Source organism: Fomitopsis serialis (assembly GCF_022376445.1).
Source record: "Fomitopsis serialis strain Sig1Antser10 chromosome Unknown B0H18scaffold_1, whole genome shotgun sequence".
Classification (NCBI taxonomy): Eukaryota; Fungi; Basidiomycota; class Agaricomycetes; order Polyporales; family Fomitopsidaceae; genus Fomitopsis; species Fomitopsis serialis.
Window position 1 is genome coordinate 1,687,493 of NW_025954961.1, and position 18,017 is coordinate 1,705,509.

The 18,017-nt window shown below is 58.6% G+C and overlaps 6 protein-coding genes across 6 annotated transcripts; 4 read left to right on the forward strand and 2 right to left on the reverse strand.

The window, feature by feature from the left end:
• Positions 1-871: 871 nt before the first annotated feature.
• On the forward strand, positions 872-4,972 carry B0H18DRAFT_968266 (LIM-domain binding protein-domain-containing protein). Its single transcript, XM_048043482.1, has 6 exons — positions 872-1,413; positions 1,473-3,186; positions 3,241-3,349; positions 3,422-3,915; positions 3,967-4,036; positions 4,087-4,972. The coding sequence occupies exons 1-6, from the start codon at positions 1,343-1,345 to the stop codon at positions 4,626-4,628; spliced, it is 3,000 nt and encodes a 999-aa protein (XP_047901492.1). The 5' UTR covers positions 872-1,342; the 3' UTR covers positions 4,629-4,972.
• Positions 4,973-4,986: 14 nt separating this feature from the next.
• Positions 4,987-8,462, reverse strand: B0H18DRAFT_1112804 (uncharacterized protein; the record flags this gene model as incomplete). Its single annotated transcript, XM_048032872.1, has 9 exons — positions 4,987-5,028; positions 5,085-5,902; positions 5,959-6,061; positions 6,133-6,629; positions 6,681-6,842; positions 7,045-7,138; positions 7,197-7,896; positions 7,955-8,204; positions 8,294-8,462. 9 exons carry the CDS (start codon positions 8,460-8,462, stop codon positions 4,987-4,989), a joined length of 2,835 nt encoding a protein of 944 aa, XP_047901493.1.
• A 643-nt stretch (positions 8,463-9,105) lies between these two features.
• Positions 9,106-10,020, forward strand: B0H18DRAFT_949936 (high mobility group box domain-containing protein; the record flags this gene model as incomplete). The annotated part of the gene is made up of 5 exons (XM_048041930.1): positions 9,106-9,165; positions 9,233-9,332; positions 9,380-9,600; positions 9,656-9,754; positions 9,802-10,020. The coding sequence occupies 5 exons, from the start codon at positions 9,106-9,108 to the stop codon at positions 10,018-10,020; spliced, it is 699 nt and encodes a 232-aa protein (XP_047901494.1).
• A 549-nt stretch (positions 10,021-10,569) lies between these two features.
• Positions 10,570-11,734, forward strand: B0H18DRAFT_23075 (uncharacterized protein). Its single transcript, XM_048037217.1, has 5 exons — positions 10,570-10,831; positions 10,890-10,901; positions 10,952-11,241; positions 11,298-11,399; positions 11,600-11,734. The coding sequence occupies exons 1-5, from the start codon at positions 10,719-10,721 to the stop codon at positions 11,671-11,673; spliced, it is 591 nt and encodes a 196-aa protein (XP_047901495.1). The 5' UTR covers positions 10,570-10,718; the 3' UTR covers positions 11,674-11,734.
• Positions 11,735-12,135: 401 nt separating this feature from the next.
• On the reverse strand, positions 12,136-14,043 carry B0H18DRAFT_968294 (nucleotide-diphospho-sugar transferase). The gene is made up of 2 exons (XM_048043483.1): positions 13,935-14,043; positions 12,136-13,880 (listed from the first exon to the last, which is right to left on the reverse strand). The coding sequence occupies exon 2, from the start codon at positions 13,878-13,880 to the stop codon at positions 12,240-12,242; it is 1,641 nt and encodes a 546-aa protein (XP_047901496.1). The 5' UTR covers positions 13,935-14,043; the 3' UTR covers positions 12,136-12,239.
• A 400-nt stretch (positions 14,044-14,443) lies between these two features.
• On the forward strand, positions 14,444-17,819 carry B0H18DRAFT_968298 (uncharacterized protein). Its single transcript, XM_048043484.1, has 9 exons — positions 14,444-14,716; positions 14,767-15,385; positions 15,436-15,975; positions 15,999-16,070; positions 16,096-16,179; positions 16,328-17,073; positions 17,133-17,427; positions 17,451-17,538; positions 17,559-17,819. The coding sequence occupies exons 1-9, from the start codon at positions 14,666-14,668 to the stop codon at positions 17,752-17,754; spliced, it is 2,691 nt and encodes an 896-aa protein (XP_047901497.1). The 5' UTR covers positions 14,444-14,665; the 3' UTR covers positions 17,755-17,819.
• The last annotated feature ends 198 nt before the right edge of the window (positions 17,820-18,017 follow it).

The following is an 18,017-nucleotide window of genomic DNA, read 5'->3' on the forward strand; positions in this document are numbered from 1 at the left end:
ATATAGGACGACCCTCCAAGGTGTGAGGGCCACGCTCATTACGGATGGACCTGAGGCGATATGTCTGCTTATCCCCGATAGCGAGTGGGATCCTCCGGAGTACGGAGACGCGTTCTGCTCAGTGCGCGATGGCATGACATCCGCATTCTGCGGGGATGTCGGAGAGATAGGGGGTGACACGACAGCCTGGCATACAGAGTCTGCCTCCGTGTCCGGGCGCGGTTCCTCGGCTGCGAGGCCAGCTGCACGGCCCACCGCGATGCATGCTGCGTGACGATCGGGCGGAACTCCCTCGCGCATCGTCAGAAGGGCTGCTCGTTAAGGACATTCCGCGCACCAGCTGAGCCGCGTTGGGCAGAGTGCAGGCGCAGTTCCGGCGAGCGCACCGCGATTGGAAGGCGCACGGACCACCGGAGCTTCTGGCGATAGGCCTGGGGCTTCGCCCGCCTCCGCAGCCTGCAGTCTCGCAGACTCTCGCAGACTCTCCGTGCCTACGTCGGGGACTCCCGAAGTCATGGAACGGCCAGACTCGGTTGCGCGACGTTTATTAGAGCCACAGGCACGATAAATGCCCCTAGCATCGCTGCTGGCAGCGCGAACGGTGACAGGCGCGAGAAGGGGGCGTCTCGCTGGTCTGGTGGTGGTGGTGAGTCCGCGGTAGGGCGATGGCAACGGTCAGTGCGCGATGGCATAAGGAGGGGAGGCAGCGCGTTGCCGCCTGACACAGACCCAAGAGAGCGGGGACGCGCCTCGGGGAGCGCTCGGCCGTCGCGGCGCTGGTGGCCACGACTGCCAAACACGGAAGCATCTGGGCACGGATCACTGTGGCGGGCGGGGCGGGCGTCGCAGCGCACGACGAGCTCGCTGTGCGCGGCGACGGGCAGCGGGGGCGGGCTGGGCGGCGGGGACGTCGATAAGATTTTACGTATACTGAGTGGGATCGCAATCTTGCGCGTCGACTCGTGGCGTGGAAGAAGCAGTGCCGTCGCGAGCGTGTGAGTGCGTCTGCGAGCCTTAACGCTGGTCGACATCCGGCCCCGTCCTCCTCCTCCCCCTCCCCACCGCCTCGTGCTGCCCGCACCCTCCTCGACGCTGCCTGCGCGGCCAGCGACCGCATCCGCCACCGCCCCCTGCTCGCTTCTCCTGCCGCACTATCTTCCTCGCTCCGTCGCACGCGCCCCGCACGTCTATCGCGTAGCCAGTCGCCCTCCGCCCTTCCCCCGAGCCCGAGGCTTGCCAAATCCGTCCGGCACCCTCTCCTCCTGCATGCGAGAACGCGTCCACCGCCTCCAGCTCGACGATCCCACCACAGTCCACCCTCTCTGCACGGCCACCCCCACAGATGAACGTTGGACCCGGCGGCGACCTTCTTCGCCCACCTTCCATGCTGAACATGAACGGGCAACACTTCATGTCCCAGCAACCACACCACCCCAGGGCCAGCCTCCCCAGGGTCAGCCATCGCAGATGAGCCCTCTACAAAACAACCCCAACTCGAACCCGATGCTCGCTGGCGGCGGCCAGCCGAATAATGGAGGCAACAATCCTATGATGTACCAGCTCCAGATCCAGCAGGCGAACCACATGCAGCGCCAGCAGGTCCTCATTCAGCAGGCGCAAAATGCACAAGGCGGTCTCAGCCGCGGGGGTCCTCCGCAACTCAACGGTCTTGGCGGACACAACCCTCCTCTCCCGGGCATGGGCTTCCAGAACGGCATGATGGGCCCTCAGCAGCAGCAAATGCGCCGCGTCGCTTCTCAGCCGACACTCAACCAGGCTGGGTCGCATATGGGCGGGATGCCCCAGGGTATGGCGGGAATGGGTATGGGTCTGAACCCGGGACAGAGCATACCGCAGCATATGCGGCCGCCTATGCCGCAGCAACATCTCAGCACCATGCGCGTCCAGCAGCAGCCCCAGCACCCCATGCAAGGGCACATCTCGCCCGATATGCCGATGTCGATGAACAGGCCGCCCCAGATGCCAGGCAACAACGGGCTCCCGCCCTACGTCAATCGGGCGACGTCCGCGCAACCGCACATGATGAACAACCTGGGGCAGCCCTCTGGTCTGCCGCAGCAACAGCATCCTGGCGGGATGCAGGGTCCGATGCACCAGAACGCGTTCAATGGTGCGATGCTCCAACATCACCAGCCGCCGCAGTTGACGGGCGCGTCCCCGCACAACGGGACCCACTCGCAGAACCACACGCCCGCCAACTTTGCGCCTAACATGCCCATGGGCAGCGTCCCGCCCTCACAAACATCTGCAAATCGCCCGCAGCCACCGGGGGAGAACCCGATGCTCATGGGCTTCCAGAACCAGCCGATGCAGCCGAATCTACCGCAGGTGCCTCGAATACCACCGACGACCAATCAGTTCCCCTTTGTGTCGTCGTCGACGTCGCCACGTCCGCCGGGCGACATGTCGCAGAACGTCGGTGGGCAGATGAACGGGCCGGGTCCGGGTCCGGGGTCGCATCCTCAGCACCTCACGACGCCCGCCCAGCTCATTGATCGCATGGCCCCGCCCGCAAACGATAACTTCTCCACACCTTTCAGCCTCCAACAGTCGCAGCCAAATGCACCGCCTCGGCCGCCATCGCAGCAACACCCGCCACACCCTGGCTTCTCGCTCCCTCCTCAACAACCGCAATTACCCCATCACCAATCTCCTCGACCCACCGATCCAATGAATCAGCACATAGCGCAGCGACCACAGTCGCAGCAAGGGCAGCGGCAGCGGCAGTCACCGCCACAGCCAGGACCCTCTCGGACGCCCAGGGCATCGCAGCAGCAGCCGCTTCCGACCCAGATGATGCCCCAGCGAATACCGATGCCTCCCGGCTCGAATCCGCCGGGACCATCACAGCAGCCGCCACACGCACAACCGCAGACACAAGGAGCACCAGGAGCACCGCCGCCGCCAGCGCATCCAGTGCAAATTGCGCCGAGGCAGCAGCAGCCAGGGCCGCCTGGTCAACCAGCAGTCCCGCCAAGCGCGAATGGTCCTGCACAGAACCAACCAGATGGGGCGCAACACCCGCCTCAGCCGCCGCAACCTGCGGGTCCACCAACGCAGCATGCGGCGCCGCGACCAGGGCCGTTCATGTATGTGCTCGGAGCAGGGCAGGCGATCGCGAGGCTGGCGAATATGAGTGGTGAAATGGCGATGTACAAGCCATCGGTGCGTCCTTGTCCCCACGCGACTCGCTCACACCTAATGCCCTTACTCCGACAGCGAGAGCTGCCGTTCTGGGATAGCTTTGTGAAGAGGTATTTCACGCCCAAAGCGACCATGAAAATCACACTGTGGAAGGACAACCAGCGTCAGGAGGCAAAGCCGTTCGGTACGTGCGATCTGCTTGTCCGCTCGCTTAGATGGTGCCATCTAATCTCACCATTCGCTTGCGTTCCTGTAGAGATTGGGACCCCGATCCTCCCGCGATTTTTCCAGGTGACGACGCAGTCCGGGGTAAAAAGCATGTCGCTGTCCCTGGATGGCGCACGAGAGAGGGCGACGAACAACGTGCACGCGATCGTAGAGTGTCCGGACGCGCTCTGGACGTTCCGGTATCTCAACGGGTACACGGTCGTGCTCAAAGGCCCGTTCACCGCGCACGTCGTCGTCGTCGCAGAGCCGCCATCGCAGCAGCAGTCGTCGCAGGTGCCTGCGCAGCCAAACTACGCTCTGCGGATAGACAGCATGGTTTTCGACGCGCTGACGCACGAGAAGCTCATCAACATCGACTCGATAGAGGGGAGGCGGATAGACTCGTCACCGTCGGCGTCGGTGAGCTTTGGAGATGTCGATCCTAGGCTCGAGGAGCCACGGACGATCATCGAGCGCGCGTCGTTCCCCGCAGAGCCCATCAATGCGTTCGGTATCCCGCAAGCTACGATGCGGTGTCTGGAGGTGAGTGTGCTCGCAGAGGTTGCCGTATACAACTGACACCTTGTCCCTCAGTTGGCCGAGAGTGTCACGCAAATGGGGGACCTGATCCAGTTTTCAGCGAATCAGCAGCTGGGCCCAAAGGGTGCGTCGTCAATGCTGATTATCCCGTCAGTCGTCTAATATCCTGTACAGAAGCATTGACCCGATACGCCGAGCGACTGCGCCACCAGTATCAAATGGGTCATCTGGGTGAAATGAAGCCGGATGGTGGGCCGAAACCTGGCCAACCTGGTCGACCCGGGCCCCCTACTTCAGGCACGAACATGTTGGACGGGGCCAACGGTGTCGTCGCCCCGACACCCCCGGGTTCGATGTACCCTGGCACGCCCAGTTTGTCGTCGGCGCAGCCCGGGCAAGCCCCTCCGACACCTCAAAATCCGCCCCATGCGGAGCCAGCCAAGCAGGGGAAGGGAGCGCAATCACAAACGTTAAGCTCGTCGTCAAGCCAGACCATGGCGTCTACTCCTGCATCGGCATCCACGCCAGCGGCGGCACCGACACCCGGCGGACCGACAACGCCGGCAATGGCGAACGCGTCGTTGAAGCGCAAGGCTGGGCAACGGGCGGATCCCGGGTCGCCTGCACTCGCGAACAACGCTGCTGACGCGCAACCACCTCCGGCGAAGCGCGGGTCACGGAAACGTCCACGAACAGGGACACAAGGTGGTGGATAGGAATATCGTTATCGTCTCATTCAGTCTGTGTTGTGTTTCTAGTTGCTGTCGGTCGTGCAATCACTGGTCTATCGATACTCTACTCATCATTAGCATAGATATCCTGTATTCTAGTAGTCATCTGAACCGTCTGCTCCTCGATGGCGTTGTCTTATCATTGTCTATTTAAGCCGGGCTCTACTGTATACTAATGCATATCATCGCTCTTGCTCGTCAACTCGAAAGTTTGACTGACGTGTCGTCTGCGCGAGGGACCCCGCTTCTGAATGGAGAAGGTATCACTCGCTTTGGGAAACAAGACCCACAGACTCGGACATTAGTATGGCTGACAGGTCGTCCGTTTCCGCTCGCGATACGGTCACAAGTCCAGCTGGAAGGCGACGGTGGAAACATGTATTGCCTAACAAAAGAACATGCAGATCGTAGTACATAGGCTTTAATAAATTGGTTCGTGACTGAAGTCGCATTGATCTCCATACTTGCATCTGTGCGAAGCATCACGGGCGTCAGTTTACCCGTTATAGACGTCGTGTAGAATGGGCGCTCGCCTTCCTGCTGCAAAGAAACTGCACGGGCGTCGTTTATTATTTCTGTACGGCTCGCCTCCACGCCCACGGCCTCTGCCCCGCCCCCGATGCCCCCCGCGACTGCCTCCCCGCTCGGGCCAGCCACCTTCCGGGTGCCGACGATCATGCGGGCCTTCGTCGTGGTAGCCCCCGCCACCGTTGTCGAATCAGGTGGGTACCGGCCGGCGTTCCAGTCGGCGCTCGGAGCGGGCTGTCCGGGGGCCTGCGGCTGGAAGATGCCGCTTTGGTTCTGACTCAGAGATTGGAAGAGCTGCTGCAACTGCTCCGGATTCATGTTCGACATGCCAGGCAACGCCTGAATGACATTCGTATCCAGTCCGAATGGTTTGGAATCCGACTGTGGTGGTGCACCAGCTGATGTACTCCCTGCGAACGCTTCGCCCCCGCTCGCAGCAGCGAGCTGCCCTACCAGCTCCGCTACAGACTGTTTTGGTGGCTCGACAGCCGCTGGTGCCCCCGCAGTCCAGAAGATAGCGTCGACATCAGGACCCGTCAGCATTACCTTGACACCCTCGTCAGTCTGCTCCTCCATGAGCTGCGTCGGTAGCTCATCCGGACTCGCCGGTATTTGTGCTTCGGACACGTAAAGAGCGACCAACGCTCCTTGCTCGCGCTCCTCTTGCGTGGCCTTCTCTTGACTCTCTTCCCCTCTTGGGCGGACGTCGATTTCCGGAGGCATTGCCATCGCTGCAAGGAGAACCAATGAATCACAGCGCACGGTGTTATGCTAGGGATTTGCTTACGCATTGGTTCGGACCATTCGATCTGTTCCTCGAAAAGATGCGCGTGTAACGCGGCACCCTCGTCTCGGTCAAGGTCACGGATGTTGTGCGTCGAGAGCAAACCCTGCGTATCGACATGAAACAGCCGTAATTAATATACAGTACATAGCACAGTCCAAGGAAAATGAAGCTGACATCTGAAGGATCATCGTCGTATATCGCACGCTCAATGAGCTTTATTCGCTCGAGCTCGCCATCGGGTGCCCAGGTGACCCGCTTTTTCGGCCTGCCAGATGCAGTCACACTTGGAAATACGACCATGGGAGGTGCGGAGGTAGGTGGAGGTGGCGGCGTTGCGGTGGCGGGCGAGTCTTTACGAGCCTTTGCCATCGACTTGAGCGCCTCCTCAAACGGATTGAACGACGACGGTTGCGCAATATTCAGATCTGGCTCTCTTTTGACAGGAGGCAGCGGAGGCGCTTTCTTGAAACTTGGGAGCTTTGGTTTCGGCTTCGGCGCAGAAAAGAACGACGAGTCCGACTTCGCGTCCTTGACCTCCTTGACGACTGACTTTGCCTCTTTCTTGACGGCGACGGGCTTCGTCGAAGCCGAAGTCGAGACAGCGGCCTTCTTCGAGGCGGGCGCGGCCTTCGCTGACGCGGCCTCCGCCTTCCGCTTCTTGCTCTTCGGGTCTGACAAGTCCATTAGACACCGGGATCATTTCATGCACAGACTTAACACACCATCGTCAACGTCCATCCGCTTCGACTCCTCGTGACTGGAGGCTAGAAGCTGCCTCCATTTACGTTCCAAATTCGACGCCATATCTTTGATCGCTGTTTCGCCAACAAACCCCGCGTTAGATACATGTTTCTTAAGCGTTGTATTCAGGTAGAAAGTGAGTGCTATCGTACGGTAACCGAGGTTCAAGGTACTCCATTGCGTACTCGACACGTTCACTGGACCACGTCCTTTTCTGCTATGAGCACGCTGGGGCTCATCCATCGAGCTGCTGTCGCAATACAACATCATAGGGCAGCAGCTCGATAGATGGCATCGCCATGGGAGACACGTGTCATTGCATCGATGATGACGGAATATACTGACCTGGTGCAGGGGGATCCTTGACGAGCCGGACGATGATCTTGCCAAGCTTGGAAACCTTCAAACTATCGACGGTCATCGGAAGGCGATCGATGATCTTCGGGGCGGGAAGAGTCAATCATCAAGCAACAGGAACGTTCACGACAAGCACTCACATGTAGCAATGGCATAATCGTCTCTAACAGCCCCATATCGTCCTTGCCAGCATACGCAGACTTCAGCCACTCCCGTGTAATATCCATCGCGTCTTCGTTCTCGATCCAAGCTCGAAAGTAGTGGTTGCCTGCGTTGTCTCTCATCTTCGTCAAGATCTCCATCCTTGTCGAGGGTTCCACTTCCGAGATGCCGTAATCGTCAATATGGCCTGCCAGCTGTGAAACGGCACCTGCTCCCGTGAACGAAGTCGGCGCCAAAAGAGGCTTGATGGCCGTTTGGAACGCAGCCTTGCGCTGTTCAAGAGTGGGCGTTGCAGCCTTCGGTGTTGGCGTCGGTACGGGTGATCCGTAAAACGACGAGGGGGGCAGCGCGCCCAAGAGGGTACTTGAGGAGGCATGAAGAACATACGGAGAAAGAGTGCCTTGCTGCTGTATTTGCTGTGCCTGTGCTTGCGGTTGAAGATGCTGTTGTTGATGTGATGCTGGTCGTGATACAGGTGGTTGTTGAAAGTGCGCAGAGGTAGTATGAACATAAGGTGAATTAATAGTGAAACTAGGTTGCTGAGTTTGGTGCTGATATTGATACTGATTCCGTTGCTGAGGTTGCGACAGTGACTGAAAAGAGATGAACGGTTGTTGCGAATGCTGAAATTGTTGAGGCGGTGACGAGCCCGCGCCGTTCATGGTGGTCAGAGCGGGGCTACAGAAGTCAACGTTTGGACAACATTTCACCGCCAAGGACGAAGGTTTCGACTTACTCAATCATCATACCCGAGGATGACGCCGACCCTGGCTGTTGCTGGCCTGACGGCGATGCGCTTGTGGCACCGTTGAGAGACGAGTAACTGGAGAGAGGGAGCTGGGGGGACGGGCTGCTGTTCCATTGCGGTGTACCGTAGGCGACTGCGTTGTAGGGTCCAGGAGCGTTGTGCGGATAGAAGCCGTTGCCGAAGGTGTAGAACGGGGTGTTTGACGATGCTGCGTTTGAGCCTGAGGAAGAGGACGGCACTGGATGGGGAGGGCGGGAGTCAGGAAAGGGCCACTCGACGACGCTCGCCGGGGAGCGCCTAAATAGGGGCGTGGAAGGACGTGCTCACCCGACAGATCACCCAAAAAGTCGCTCAGGTCCATGGCCGCCCCCGACCCCACCGACGCGCTCGAGGACGGGTCCTTCCAGTCGTCGTTCGCTGTGTGCCCGTCGGGCGCGACATGGTGCGGCAGGTCCGGGATCGGTTGCTGCAACCACGGCGTGTTCGTGAATTCCATCTGCAGCGACTCTTTTTGTACTCGCTTTCTCAGAGGTTACACTAAACGGGCTTATTTCTGTGCAAACGAGGTGGAAAGAGACGAGGAGGCTACGCCGCTGACAGCCCGCAGTGTTCACCTCGCCAGTTCGTCGTCGCGTTCACCGTTCGTGATGATGGTCAGAGGTTAGGCTCGATACCGCGCTTTCGGTCTCCGCCGCTATTTGCCACAACGCCTTGCCTTTCCTGTCGCCGATTCCCACGCTTTCACCGCCTTCTCACGCTCAGTCTGTAGTTCGGCAGGGATGCATTCAACAGCTTCCGGGCAGCGGACACGCTGGCCGCACAGCATCAGGTTCTAGCTCTTTGCGTGAATGGACGACAGCCATGAATCAATTAATCACCAGTGAATTGAATTATGGATCAGGAACAATAAGGCGACCGTAATGCGGCCGATAGTAAGACGCGATTTAGCCGGTTTGTGATGTCCCTACAAACATCAATTGAACCAAACATATACAACGTCTAGAGCCCTACTACTGCCCGCATCAAACTTCCTTCAACCGTTTTCTTAACCCCCCTTCAGTCCTTGTTTACCGTCGCGCTACACGTCGCGACGCGTCTAACGCGTCCGAACGCGAACTTTGCCTTTGTCTCCGTACCAGATGGCCGCCCACCCCGATGCGGGTCAAGCCGCTGCCCAGTTCGAGTTCATGAAAATGCAGGTGCGTCGCTGTGCCCAGTTTTCACCCCCTCGACCAGCCTTGCTCATCGAAATTTTGACAATGTTAGTTCGCGAACAACCTGGGGCATGTCGCCCAGTCATTGCGCGACTGTGCGGCCATCGCTGACCAGCTCGCTGGATCCATGTCTGGAATGCCGTACAACCAAGGTGGCATGCAGCTCATGCAGTTCCCTGTGCAACCCCCTGGCTCGTAGCTCCGCCTACTACCGGGAAACGCAAGATGCGCGAGGTCGAGGGCAAAAAGACGAGGAAGAAAAAGGACCCCTTGGCACCGAAACGACCCCCGTCGTCGTACCTGCTGTTCCAGAATGAGGTCCGTTCTGAGCTGAAGAAGACGCACCCGGGCATGCCGAACAATGAACTGCTGGGCATGATAGCGAAGCAGTGGTCAGAGATGTCGCAGGAGGATAAGGAGGTGCGCGTTCTCCCGCTTAGGGCATATTGTTGAGGCTGACGTGTCGAATGCGAAGAAATACGAGACCCTGCAGAGGGCTGCGAAGGATCGGTATTTGGAGGAAAAGGGCGTCTACCAAGCAGGAGGATCTCCGGCTACTGCAGTGGCACCTGTGGTATGTGCGCTTTGTACGCTGTGTGGCCGAAGTCTAATACACTCCAGGCACCCCCTGTGATAATAGCCACCCCGCCCGTTGTGAAGCCGGTCGTGCCCGCCGTGGTTGCTACCACCTCTTCGGATGAGGAGTCTTCCGAGGACGAAGAGGATGGATCGTCTTCGGATGACAGTCCTGCTCCTACGCCTCCCCCATTGAAGAGAAAGAAGGAGGAGCCTGGGAAGGCAGAGCGCACCCCGAAGAAGAAGAAAACGTCGAAGGCCTAAGTGCCAAGTGGCGCGATACAGACAGTTGGCCTGCGGGAGAATGAGTGTTCCTGGCTTTTTGTAAGTACGTACCTGTATCTTCTAATGCGCTTGGCCAGGTTGGCATAATAGCTTTGTCCATAATGCTTCGTAATTCTTGTAGCAGTGATTGTCCCCGACGACAGACCTGTGTATGGTTCTTGCGCTTGAAATGATGCCAAAGCTTTGTGGTTCAGGTGTATTGACAGTGTACTTAATCGCTCCGGGTTGGTGAAGCGGTGTGCAAGTGGACGTTCCAGAGGATTCTGGCAGTACGATGGAAGAGCAGTGCAGGGTCTGAGCAGCGCCGAGTAAGTATGTATAGCATCGGCGCCACGAGCTGCGCGTATCGCCCGCTTCTAGGACGTGGTGGAACGGCATCGTGAGGCGTGGGCATCGATTGTGGACTACAAAGCGTGGTACTTAGGGCCTTGACTACTGGAGACGTGGCGATCCGTTCTTTTGTCAGACCCCGAAGGATGCGATGCAATAGAACGGGCAAGAATGGCAGCGTCGCGCACGAATCGAGGCGGCACTGAGCCTCAGCCACGGCACGGGGCCTGTCACAGTAACTAGTCATGCTGTGTGTATCATCCCTCGGTTGAGACTATAAAAGCCCGATCCTGCCTCATCCCGACCACGACGCAACCCGCACCTCTCGCTCTATTCACCACTTCACTATGTCTCAGCCACCTCCGTACAGCAGCAAACCATACAGCCCCAACCCTCCTCCCCGTGAGAACCCTGACCGACGACCTCTACCGCCGGGCTGGACGTCGCAGTGGGATCCCAAGTGCGTGCCTGGAGGACGCTTGCACGCGACATGCACTGACTACTCCCCGCTTCTCTAGCTACAACGCATGGTACGTTCCCACGTCAGCGGCGCGTCCACCGCATCGCTCATTTCAGCCAGGTTCTATGTGAATACCCAGTCCGATCCGCCAAGATCATCGTGGGTACACCCTCTCGGACCTCCTGGCTCGCCACGTCCTCAGGGCTTCGCGCCGCCGGCTGGTCCGCCACCACCCGAAACCCGCGGTTACAGCCCTGGGTACCAGGGTTCCCCGGCGCCTCAGCGGTATGACGACTATCGAGGAGGACCATCTCCTGGCTATGGAGGACCGTCTCCAGGCTATGGTGGCCCGCCCCCGAGCAATTACGCACCTGGCCCGGGCTACGGCGCCCCTGCTCGGGACACCCGAGGTGCGTCTGAAGGCTGACTGGTCGGTTAGAATCATCGTAACGCAGGGGTATATCAGGATGGTTTGGCGGTGGCTCGCAGATGGCAGCGCAGCCAGCAGTGGTCCAGCAGGCAGCTCCGAAGAAGAGCGGTATGGGAATGGGCACTGTCCTTGCAGCTGGTAGGCACACTGTTTTCGCAGTAGTCTTGTACATGAATGACCGGTAATTCGCAGGCGGCGCTGGTCTCTTGGGCGGTGCGATCCTGGGAGATCTCTGGGAGGACCATGACGAGAACGAGCGCGAAGAAGGATACCAGGATGGTGTGTCATCACTCTGGGCATTGTATAAATCTGATGTTGACTTGGCTTGCGTTCATCAGCAATGCAGGATGGCTATGGAGGAGGGTACGATGGTGGCCAGGACGATTTCGGCGGTGGAGGCGACTTCTTCTAGGTCACGAGAGAGTGCAAGGTGATCAGTATAAGGGCCTCCGTTCCTTATCTGTATTGACGTGCTCCGGTCAATTCTTCGGAGATATGTGGGTAGAAACGACTCATTGCTGCCTCGGTTGCGCTCCTCTCTACGAATGCGAAATGGACTGATATCGCATGTTAGATTCATGTATTTTACTCCCGGTTCCATTTCTCTGCCATTAGGTGTTATGACTCTTGTGTTCCTGGTTTTGGAAGCGACGGATGTAACGTGGCAGGATACATGTTGGCTTCGACACAAACCTGTGCGTGAACAAGACGGCACGTTCTGTGTCGTTCAAATCTGCGTCGCGATCGAAATGTTCGAAGTTTCAACCGTCATGGGATCGCCGCGGCTTGAATCGAACGCTCGAAATCAGACGTACGGATGTTCTCTGCTGAACATCTCGGATACCGACCACGTCACGGAAGTCCGTTGATAAACGCACCGAGACACTGAGAATTGTGCGTCAACTAGCACCCATTGAGCGATCCTTTAACTAACTCGTAAACGTGATGTGTTCACTACAAATCGGAACATTGCGCCCCTCAGGCCATGTCTACCGCACCGTTCACCTTCTCGAGGAATCGGTGGCGAGCGGACTCAATCACTTTGTCGCGCTCAGATGCGCAGTATGCCTTGTATTCGTCCGAGTGGCGCCAATCCGACCACGGCGTCTCGTCGAGGACCGTCCACCATTCGCTGGTGTACGGATGTCCAGGCGCGCCCGCGTAACCCCACGACTTCGCGATATACGGCTGTAAGTATGGGTTCAAAATATGCTCCAGGGCTGGGTTGACAGGCCCAGTGAAGTGAACGATCGCAGCGTCCTTCATCTCCAACAAGCCTGACTCGATGAGCGCTCTGTCCGCTGATGGCAGTTCGGCGTACGTGCCCAGTCCCTGTGCGTTCCACTTCATCGGCAGTGGAAGCCAGGCGTCGCGGAAGTGCGTGTTGAGCGCGTCCTGGTCGGCATACTTGTCACTAAGGGAGCTCTCCGCCGTAGCGGACAATGCGCCCATCCTGCCTCGGACCTGAGCGAGGTCCATCAGGAGCACACCCGCGTTGAAGTACGGGCCCCTCTGCGGCCCACCGTGGCCCATGGGGTACCCTACGTCCCGAGCGGCGCCGAGGGGTTTTCCGGCGAGGTCGATGTCCCAGAGCGACCGTAAGTCCGCTCTGACCAGGACGTCGGCATCGAGATACAGGACTCGCTCAATGGGGAGCACGGGGATCATGTCAATCTTCGCCCAGGTCTTGCCTCCCTTCGCTGTGAGCCCACCTGAGGGCAGGGTGAGGAAGACGATGGTGGCGTCGTTTGCAGACTCTGTGCATTGCTCCAACTTCTGGCGGTCGGTGGGCGAGAGCCCGAGGTCGATGATGTAGAAGGTGATCCTATCCTTGGTCATGCTGACGCAGCTGCGAATGGCGACGGCTGCTGCCATTGCGTACGTGGAATCCACCGTTAGCGCGACGTGCATCCCGTACCCGAGGGCACGATCGAGCCCGTGGCCAACCTTCTCCTTCAGTAGGAAGCCGATGCGCATCTCGGAGGTCTTCTGGAGGACGACCTGGTACTGCTCTGGCCTCGACAAGACATCGAACTCTCCTCGGTGGAGCGTCATGAAGGCATCGATGCCGCGTTTGGGATGGTGTATGCTGTCTGAGGGCTCCTTGTCCCAATGATAGTCGTCGAAGATAACGACGGCACCTTTCTTGGCGAGCCTCCAGACGAGCTCGCCGTCGAGGAAGGTGTCGTCGGCTTCGTGGGACCCATCGACGTAGATCCAGTCATATCCTGGGTTTGGGTTGTCCATCTCCTCCCCCAGCAGCGTCATCAGGGCCGGGAAGCTGAACTCGTCGAGGACGCGGAAGGGTTTTCCGGTCAACGACAGGTTGTGGGTGATTTTCGAGTAACGCTCCTGGCCCGCCGCTGACTTCATTAGGTCGAAGTGGTCGATGCAGACGGCCTCGCCACCCTGAGCGCACAGCTCCGTCAGGAGGAAGACAGCAGAGCGTCCCTCCCATGAACCAATCTCCAGGACGCGAGGTTCGGTAGATCGAACTCGGGGAAATAGTCCCCTCCATGCGTCGACATTAAAGGAGAACCAGTCTTGCGTTGGAGTGAATTGGTACGCTTTGTCGTCGCTCAGGGTCTTGTCCCAAAAGCTAACGCTTGTGTCTGCCATCTGATGGCGGTCTTGGAGTTAGGTTTATGCAAAAGCTCAGGGAAACGGGCTGACTCTACGTGTTGTCTCTTTCAATGCGGTCCTGAGGACTCGAAATATCAGCGGATGTGGGCAACAGGCGTCGGCGAGCCTTGTTCCTCGTCGAGCTTTGTACACGCTGGGAACTGCGACGGCTGTGCCGCGATGTCGCTGACTCGTCCCATGATCCAGGACCCAAGGACTGGGTGATAGGAAGACTCCACGGACCACGGGCTCTGTCAGGCATTAATGCTTCTGAGCAGCGCCGTTACTCAACCACGCATCTATCTTCACCGATAGAAGAGACACTCATAACTCAGGTGCCGTTCAATCAGCCGCCGCCAGCCTCAAAGAACAGATCCCCCTGGGACTAGAATCGACACTTGCCTCGTAGTCGGGTATTCCATGTGGAGCTCCTTCGCGATGTCGTCCCCTTATGGCTTTAGGACCTAGCCGTGACAATTTGCGGTTGGACTTGCGATGAACCTAATCCTTACGAGGCGCAATATCGAACACGCGCACCCAGATTATCCCTTCCTGTCGAAGTCCGCTCTCACACCATTCCTGCTTAGCTATGTCTTGTGTAGTCGGTGACGCTCAGTCGTCATCCGGCGTCCGCTCTCCATTGATTTACACCGCTTGAACCGCAGGAAAGATTTGCCCAGCTGCACGGTCCGGCCGCCCAACCGCAACCCAGAAGTCCGCGGTTTATATCGGTGAGCTTCCGTCTAGTGACCCACGTCTCTTATCCCCCACTCTTGACCACCATGCTCCCGCCAGACAGTACGATACTTGTGACTGGTGGCAATGGCTTCATCGTAAGCCCCTCAACGTTGAGATGATTTTGTTCTGCTGACTGTAGTCCTAGGGAGGCAATATGGCCCACCGGCTTGCTGCAAGCGGTCGACACAGAATTCGTATCGCCGACATCTCCCGCACAGGGTATCTCGAACCACCGGCAGGTGCAGAGGTCACGATAGGAAATCTTTGCGAGCCTGCCTTTTGCGAGACCGCGGTGCGAGGTGTGAAGGTCGTTCTCCACTTCGCCGCTACGATGGGGGGAATGGGAGTCATCCACGCGGCCAACGACTTCACAATATACCAAGAAAATCATCGTATGACCCTCAACTTGCTTGCGGCCGCTGTGTCCGAAGGCGTCGACTTGTTCTTCTACGCATCTTCAGCCTGCGTCTATCCAGACTCCCTGCAGGGCCCCGACAACGAGGACGTCTCCCTGAAGGAGGACGACGTTTGCACGCAGTGGCCGCCGAGTCCACAGGGGCTCTACGGGCTTGAGAAGCTCAATACCGAAAGCATCCTCTCCCAGTACAGTTCGCGCCTCAATATTCGCACCGCTCGCTTTCATAATATTTACGGACCAGGCGGTTCTTGGGTCGGTGGTCGGGAAAAGGCACCCGCTGCCTTCCTCCGGAAGGCTCTGGCTCTCAAGCGTACCGACGCATCGTTGAAGGACCTGGAGATTTGGGGTGACGGCCAGCAGAGGCGGAGCTTCTGCTTATTGACGACGCCGTGGAAGCCATCCTCGCACTCATCCAGTCGGACTGCCGGGAGGTTGTCAACATCGGAGACGACCGTTCGGTCACCATCCGAGAGCTCGCGGACATCGCAGTGCACTGTGCCGGCATCAATCACGCCGATGTACGCTATCACTACGTGCGCGACAAGCCGGTCGGCGTTGCGTCTCGGAACTCGAATAACGACCGAGTACGGCGGCTCTTGGGTTGGTCTCCGAGGACCACACTCGAGGAGGGGATGCGACGCACTGGGGAGTGGATCGCCGACGAGATGGACAAGGCGCTTCGCCGGCTCAAGCAGCCTGCGCGATCGGACGCGCTTCGCCGGTATACAACGAGCCAGAAGGTCGACCTTCAGGCAGACGCGACTACCTTCGCCATCCTTCTACCGATTACGTCCCGGGGTTCTGCGTCGCCAGACGACTGCCTGGTCAACCTCGCGCGTTTTGCGAGGTCCCTTGCACTCACTACCGCAGACGATGTGGCTAGACTGGGCGTACGGTACCGCGTGCGCATCTATCTGCAATTGACCATGATGACACGTTCCTCTTCACGGATGGCGAAGAAAACAAGGCCGAGCAAGTCCTGCGTCAGGAAGGTTTTGCGCATATTTCGACCATCATGTGCGATCATCCCCGTGGCACGTTTGCGCCTGTGGCGAGACTGCGCTCGCGCAGCCTGGAGAGACGGTGCGGATTACATGACCTTGATGGGTGATGATGTCGTCTTGCAAGATCCTCCTGGATGTCGGCGGTCGCGCACGCATTCGAGGAGCTATCCGTCGAACAGGAGTGCCGCCGGGGCTCGGTTGTGTTGCCTTCACGGATACGTCCTTCCCGGCATGCCACCTTCCCCGTTATGCATCGTACCCACATGGACATCTTCGACGGCGAGGTCATCCCGACATCTTCGTGAACCAGGACGGAGACCCGTTCCTCTTCCAACTGTACCGCCGCTGGGGCTGCTCGCGGATGATCTCACCTCGCGTATCCAATGCAGTTGGAGGTAGCGACAGCGCGAGGTACCGCAAGGTATCGGCTGTCGGCTGGACATTCGGCCCCCTCGATAATGCGACCACTACCGTTGAGTCATGGCTCCGCGAGTATCACCCCCATGTCGAGCGGAAGCTGACCGTGGACGTTGTGATCCCCTGCTATCGAGTAAATCTCGCCTATATGGACAAGTTCCTAGCTCTTCGCCCGTCCCCGACCTGCACAGTGATGTTCATAGTCATTGTCGATGACCCCTGTTCGCCCAACATCGCAGCCTTGATGGAGAAATACGCACACCGCCCAGACGTCCGCATTCGCGTCAATACTCAGAACCTGGGCGCTTCCGCGTCGCGCAACAGAGGGTTACAGGAATCCGCGGCGGAATGGGTGCTCTTCTTGGACGACGACGTCGCTCCGAAAGACAACATCCTGGTGGAGACGGAGAAAGTCATTCGTGAAAACCCCAGAGCGGCGGGATTCGTTGGTACCGCTCTCTTCCCCATCGCCGACACTATCGTAACGGCGGCTATCCATTTGGCGGGCGTTACTTACTTTTGGGATATTGCGAGAAAGCGCGCCGACGATTGTGATCTTCCATGGGGCGTCACCGCAAATCTCATTGCGAAACGCAACATGGAGGACAACATCGTCTTCGACTTAGGATTCCCGAAGACTGGTGGAGGCGAGGACATCGACTACTGTCGCAGGAAGCGCGATTCTCGTTTGCCCACGGCGGCGTCGGCTTCTGTGCGGCACCGGAGGTTGTGGTCACCCACCCATGGTGGAACAAAGGTCAGAGATCCTGGTGGAGGTTCTATATGTGGGGCAAGGGTGACGGAGCCCTCGTCGCCATGTACCCGCAGTTCACGTACCGAGAAGCAGCGCCAAACAGCGCGGAGCTGCTTGTCCTCTGTGCGGTCTTGACGGTCGGTGGTTGCGCCACGTCCCTGCTGTTGTGCGGAGCAACGACAGCGGCGCTCCAGATTGCCCTGAACGGCAGTCGTATATGCCTTGCTCTCCTGCAGCCAACGTCCTGCATGACCTATACCGTCATGGTTGGAGGAATGCGGACAGAACTGCAGCGCTCAACATGTCCGTTGGTGGATGGCGGCTGTCGTCGCGATGATCGAGAGCACGTTCATCCGGATGTTCAGCGAGTACGGCCGCCTGGTCGGCGTACTGGAACGGCGAGAGTACGGAGCGATCGGGACGGCGTTCGATTGGTTCACCAACCGCGCGGGAGACGGACCAAGAAGAGAGGAGAACATGAACCGCCTCCAGAGGGTCGCGATTTGGGTCTTGATTCTAGCCATGTTATATGTAGCATAAGAAGCGTAGACAGTATGTCCGAGTAGGAGTCGATGTGCAGTTGGAGGTTCTGGTGTGCGTACGCGTGTGCACGAAGTCAAGCTGAGTCACGTCTCGATTTGGGAGGAGTGGGAACGCCGAATGCCTTAGTCAGACACGCGTCCACCAGAATGGCAACTGGGGCCCACGAGAAGACGCCCGTGTGGCTAGGGACACGCGCAAATAAATTAGGTCGCGTCGCGTCTTGTCTCCGCGTCGCGACCTTGTTCAGCAACAATCCCTGC